At 44.4% G+C, this 6,353-nt stretch overlaps 1 protein-coding gene and 1 long non-coding RNA gene across 4 annotated transcripts in view; both read left to right on the forward strand.

Moving 5' to 3' along the window:
* The window catches only part of LOC107835899 (uncharacterized), a 112,878-nt gene extending 109,423 nt beyond the window's left edge, over positions 1 to 3,455 (forward strand). The window contains exon 2 of the long non-coding RNA XR_001661737.1: positions 2,686 to 3,455. This is a non-coding gene — a long non-coding RNA (uncharacterized LOC107835899). The remainder of the gene's footprint in view (positions 1 to 2,685) is intronic.
* Positions 3,456 to 3,601: 146 nt separating this feature from the next.
* onecut1 (one cut homeobox 1) overlaps positions 3,602 to 6,353 on the forward strand; it is a 9,692-nt gene continuing 6,940 nt past the window's right edge. For 2 of the 3 annotated variants that reach the window (XM_007549040.2, XM_007549042.2), the window contains exon 1: positions 3,602 to 5,206. In XM_007549040.2, the coding sequence (XP_007549102.1) occupies positions 4,117 to 5,206 (1,090 nt within the window). In that variant the 5' untranslated portion in view covers positions 3,602 to 4,116. The remainder of the gene's footprint in view (positions 5,207 to 6,353) is intronic. The other variant, XM_007549041.2, reaches the window with a different exon arrangement.

Consider the following 6,353-nt stretch of genomic DNA (forward strand, 5'->3'; position numbering starts at 1 on the left):
AATTTGTTTTTATCTATTCCTGTTTGTCATTTTCTTATTCTTTTAAAGAGGGAAGGCTTCTATTATTTATTTATTTACTTATTTGTTTATTTATTTATTTTATTGTCTTGTTTTAAATCAGGTGGCACCGAATAAAAACCGAACAATCGTTGTAATCGTTTATCAGTTTTGAAATAGTTTGATTCGATTGCCTTTTCGGTTTCTGTTGAGGCTACCAGCACCTTCCTCTCCCTCCTTCCTTCTGAAAACTTTCTGAAGGCCCCCAGTGAAATAAGTTAGATTACAACCATTTGCAAATTATTATTATTATTATTAGTAGTAGTAGTAGTAGTAGTAGTAGTAGTAGTAGTAGTAGTAGTAGTAGCAGTAGTAACAATAGTAGTATTCACTTTGCAGGTTGATTTATTCTTGAGACTAGACTTCGATGAAGAAGAACAGAGGTGTGCTTGTGTAATTACACCCGCTGTGTTTTTGTGGTCTTGTTGAGACCTGCCTCTAAACTCCAACCCCCCCTCCCCCCACGCACGCGCACACACACACACACATACACACACACACTCCCCCTCCCACCCTCATTCTTTTTTTACTACACGCTTGAACAGTCACACTTGGATGCATTAGAGTCCCTTTGTCTGGACACACGTCACACACACGCCATTGACATTGACTTCACATCAGAGACAGTTTAACTTCTTCTTCTCTCTCTCTCTCTCTCCCTCTCTCTCTCTATCTCTCTCTCTATCTATCTATCTCTCTCTCTTTGTATTTTCGTTTATTCAAATCGTTCAACCAAGTGCCGGGTCCATTGTAGCGGGGGTGGGAAGGGGGGAGGCCGACAGATGTGGGGCCCCCAAAGCAGGTCCAAAACAGTGAAAAGTCTGAAAGGTTAATCTGTTCCCCCCGCAGATGTTGGCTTTGGGAGTCTTGAAGCGTCACCTTTGACATGTCCCTCATTCAGCAGGGGGTCCAGAAGGACACTGGCCCGCTGCAAGCTGTCACCTCGGCTGAGGACGCCCTGCACTGTACCGCTCTATCAGGCCAAACGAGCCCCCCTCCCCTCCTCCCCTGACATGTTGCTATATAGGCAGGGGCCGGGCTCTTATCAGGGCTGGTAAAAACTTTTTGCAGAGCCTCCTGGTATTTCTCAGCATGTCGTTTCTCTCCTTAAAATGAGAATACGTCTAATGAGCATGCGCAGATATGAACCCACCTTGTAAGTTTCTGTTATTATTAAAAAACAAATTCCCTCACTGTGTGACAACACGCTGCTTTATTTTAACATCATTGTGAACTGAATGCTCATGGAGACCAAACGACTCCTCCGGCACAGCGGATGTGCTGCGCTCAGGCAAATTGGACACACGCTCATGCGCACACACACCATGCTGGGCTTGGTTCGTTAAGCCTAATGGTTGAACAATAGACACACCTGCTCATCTCTTTGTATCAAAAGGGAAGATACCACGGTGTTCTCCGTTTGGTTAAACCGCCACATGCATTTGGCTGCACTGGAGTGTGTGTGTGTGTGGGGAGGGGGGTGGCTGCTGCAGCTGAACTTCGCCTCTAATCAAAGAATGGACATATGTAACACACACACACACACACACACACACACACATTCAAGCTAAAAGTTTACAGACCGTGCCTAGATTTACCCTCTAACTTATTACTCCAAACAATAAGGAGATTCATTTGATTTTATTGTTTTAATATACATATATATATTTATATATTATTTTGAATTCAGGACTTAACTGGTTAAAAATCAACTCCAAATGAACCCGGAAGTGCGCTTCATTTGCAGTTAATGATTTAAGGAGGTCTGACGTCTCATCCCCGTAAGGAACCCTACTTTCTAAAAAAGCAAGCCATACCTAGAAATATAATAATAGTAATTCCCTTAATTACAAGAGGTGACGTATTTACGTAATAAAGTTCTGCTATTAATATAAGGCCGGCAGATAAAAGTGTTAGTGGTATATGGACAGTCATATTAAGATTTAATAAAAAAAAACTGCATCTGACTGTATTTACTTGGTATTTTTGCTGTACTTGTCTAAGTTAAAGTGTTCCTAATGCAGACCCCCCAAAAAATTAGATAATAATAATAATAATAATAATAATAATAATAATAATAATAATAATAATAATAATAATAACATTGAACTGTCGACCTACAGTTTAAATCTCTCCCTCTGTTTAGTTGTGCTGTTATCTAGTTCTAGTTTAAATTGTCTAAACATTTACAATTGTGAACTAGAGTTGATCAAGTTCAGTTCAGACTCAGTGAAAAGGCTGAAATGCTCCTTTAGTATAGCACTTGAAGCAGACGCCAACTTCAGCTATATCCAGATAGCTACAGAACAGCTACCCTTAGCAAAAACAAACACTTCTCTCCTCATTACAGTAAACATAGGAAAAAAACAGTCTATCATTGTGCTCAAGACGAATGAGGCACATTTCATATTCATTGTGTGTATTAGGTTTGCAGCTGCATCTGCTTATCCTGCTGCCTTCCAGCAAGAAGGTTGTGGGTTTGAATCCTTGGCATGGTGTTTATGTATAAGTGAGTTTTCTCTGGGTACTCTACCACAGCCCAAACGCATGACTGTTAGGGTAAATTATCCAATTTAAAATTGCACTTAGGTATATGTGTGTGTGCGTGTGTGTGTATGAATGTATGAGTGTGTGTCTGTGTGGCACTGTGATGGACTGACGACCTGTCCAGTGTGTCTCACCCAGTGACCCTGCCTCTCGCCTAATGACTGGTAGAGGTAGACACCACCTCCCCCCCCCTGCAAGGATCCATGTTCAGAGACAATGGGAGGATGGATGGAGTTTGCATCTCTTAAAAAAAATCTGAACTGTAATTATTACTAATGTCTGACAACAGTGATGTTTGAAATGTCTAAAATGCTGATTTGGCTGGGAAGGATGTCATTCTAGGTTTTTTTGTTTGTTTGTTTGTTTCTTTTAAATGTAATTCTTACGAGTAGAAGCTCTGATCTCAAATGCCTTTATTATGATTATTGGCACGTATTATTTTAGATAGCCAATATTGACATCAGTAATTAAGCTAATGTCAACAGTGAAAGTTGAGTTGTGGATAGGAAGTGTTGTCATTGTAGATTTGTAAGAATAGAATTCAGAAAATGTAATTTCACAAATGTTATCACTTCTTACAGATATTACTAATATAACTTAGGACATCGGAACCTCAACTAGTAGCAGCGCTATGTCTGCTATTCGTATTCTTGATTATTTAAGAGTAACTTTCATATACTGGTTTATTAACGAGCAGCAACATTTATGTTTGGGATACCTGAAATGTTGATTGTAGGTTGAATGTCTTTCTAAATGTCTGAAGATTCATTTTTGTTGGTTAGAAACACTGGATTCATGGAAATCCTCTAACATCACGTGTGTCTATTAAATGTTAAAAGGGTTTGCCACGGCCAGTGTTTGATGCCTCCCTTCCTTAATAAAGGTGCGCGACGTCAGAGCAACGTGGAGGTGTGTGTGTGTGTGTGTGTGTGTGTATGTTAGAGAGAGGAGGTGGGGAGAGATAGAGAGAGAGAGAAAAAGAGAGAGAGAGAGAGAGAGAGAGAGAGAGAGAGAGAGAGAGAGAGAGAGAATGGGAGGAGACCGGCGCACACAATGCGCATGTGCAGACGGTGAGATCTGTGCTGCGGTGGAGCAGGGACTGGACACACACCGCTAGAGAGATGGCGCGGCACCCGACCGGAGCGCAAGGACAGCTGGTTGGCGACGGGGGGGCTTGAATTACAAAGAAGAAGAAAAAAATATATGGTTATAAAAGAAAAAAGAAAAAAAAAAAGAAAAAAAAAAGAGAAAATGATAAATACAAGAATATTTAGATATATATTTAAAGAAGAAAAATAACAGATTTTGAAGAGACATTTCATTCCTGGAGAGCGGCGGCAGAGAGGTAGGAGAATAATCGAATATTGTAACACAGAGAGGAGGAGGCTGCTGCAAGGAGGACACCAAAAAGCAACAAAAGCAAACTGAACTTTACTGGACGCGTGGACTTCCTGGACGTCGGCTTACGGCAGTAGGTCAGATAGATGGTTTGTCCACAGCGCTGCCCGGATCATGAACGCGCAGCTGTCGATGGAGAACATAGGCGACCTGCACGGAGTGAGCCATGAGTCCGTCGCCGGCCACGGAGAGCTGCTGAGCGGCCACAGTCCGCACTCCCGCCCGAGCCCGCGGGGTCTGGGCCACCGCGCTATGGGCATGGCCACCCTACTGGACAGCGGAGACTATCACCCCGGCCACCCGGGACACCTGCATCCAGCCATCAGCATGTGCGAAGCCCCCCACGGCATGAGCGCGAGCACCACTTACACCACCCTGACCCCCCTGCAGCCCTTACCCCCCATCTCCACCGTGTCCGACAAGTTTCCCCCCCATCACCACCACCACCATCACCATCCCCACCATCCGCACCCGCACCCGCACCAGAGGCTCCCCGGGAACGTCAGCGGCAGCTTCACGTTGATGCGGGAGGACCGCAGCTTGGCGCCCATGAACAGTCTGTATCCCGCGTACCATCACAAAGACCCCTGCATGGGCCAGAGCCTCTCCCCGCTGTCTGGTTCTGGACTGGCCAGCATACACACGTCTCAGGCTGGCATCCCTCCGTACGCTCACCCCGGCGCCGCCATGCCCGGCGAGAAGATGCTCACGCCCAGCGGGTTCGAGGCTCACCATCCGGCCATGCTCAGCAGACACGCCGAGCAGCACATGACCTCCTCCGCCGGGATGGTGCAAATCAACGGCTTGCATCATCACCCGCACGCCCACCTCGGCGCGCAGGGCCACGGCCAGGGGCTGGGTAGCAACCGGGAGCAGGCCTCCGGGCCTGGGCACCAAGGTGGCGGCGGAGGGGGAGGAGGAGGTGGCGGTGGTGTTTCTGGGGGACAGATGGAGGAGGTGAATACCAAAGAAGTCGCGCAGAGGATCACCACGGAGCTGAAGCGCTACAGCATCCCTCAGGCCATCTTTGCTCAGCGGGTCCTGTGCAGGTCTCAGGGGACCCTGTCCGACCTGCTGAGGAACCCCAAACCCTGGTCGAAGCTCAAGTCCGGCAGAGAGACGTTTCGTCGCATGTGGAAGTGGCTGCAGGAGCCTGAGTTCCAACGCATGAGCGCGCTCAGGCTCGCAGGTGAGCGAAGCCTCGGTAAAGCACCTCCTTTTTTCCCCTATTTATTTATTTATTTATTTATTGCTTTCATCCTTACAAATACCCTCTATGAAAATTGATATGTAATAGAACATTTGACCCGTTTGCTGAACAGCTTGCAACTCATGTGGTGCTGTGAGGTAACATTCAGCCTGATTATTAATTAAACTATAAAAACACGAGGTTGATCTTAATGGGTCAGTTTCAGTGTAGAGGTTCCCTCCAGGCTGACTGATCCTCACGACATGAAGAGATGATCTAATACCCAATGTTGAAGGTTATGAATTAAAAAAAGAAAATCCAAACTTAGTTTCAAGATTATTGTTGTTGTTAAAGCGATGTGTTTATAACCGATTAAGCATGTAATAATCGATGTGCTTCATCATTGCAGAAAAGAAGCATTACGCCGACATCTTTTTATTATTATTATTATTATTTATTTTATTTTTTTTACTGTTTCTAGACTCATTTTGGGCTTGCGTGAAACAAGTGCTCATGTCACTTTGCCTCCAAACTATCGATCGCAGCACTGTGTTCGTAAACCGATCCCTCTCCAAGAAATCGTTACAGGAACGTGTTTATTTTGGTGTCGATGCAACTGATCAGCTCTTCTTTTTTCGTCTCTCTTCTTTTTTCTGCTGGCCTTCTGCTTGTAAACAGAGGAAATAGAGTGCATGTGTGTCTGTGCGTGTTCATTTATTTCTGAGAGTGGGTGATAAACTCGATTTGAATGTCAGCTGGAGTTGGTATCATGCATAATTTAGCAGGTGAAGATTGCTTTGGCCGTGGCTTAAAAATAAATAAATAAATAAATAAATAAATAAATAAATAAATAAATAAATAAATAAATAAAATAGACTAACCCCGTTAAGACAAGTGGGGAGGGAAAATAAAAGTGTGTTAGGACACACTTTTATTCATGGCCGGAGCTGAAGAACCGAATCTGACTCGACTGAAGTTTGTCGAGTCAGATGCGGTTCGATGGACGTGTGGTCGAATTTGTCCCTCAGGTAGGGCCACAGGTTTAATTTACAGGGGCGGGCAGTGAGGCCCAAAAAGCACGGGAGGGTTCATAGACAGTTTTCGATCCAAATAAGAAATGTGCAAATGAATGGACGTTGGGAAAAATTAAAATATAATAAAA

This window comes from Poecilia formosa, unplaced genomic scaffold (genome assembly GCF_000485575.1).
Source record: "Poecilia formosa unplaced genomic scaffold, Poecilia_formosa-5.1.2 Scaffold29, whole genome shotgun sequence".
NCBI lineage: Eukaryota > Metazoa > Chordata > Actinopteri > Cyprinodontiformes > Poeciliidae > Poecilia > Poecilia formosa.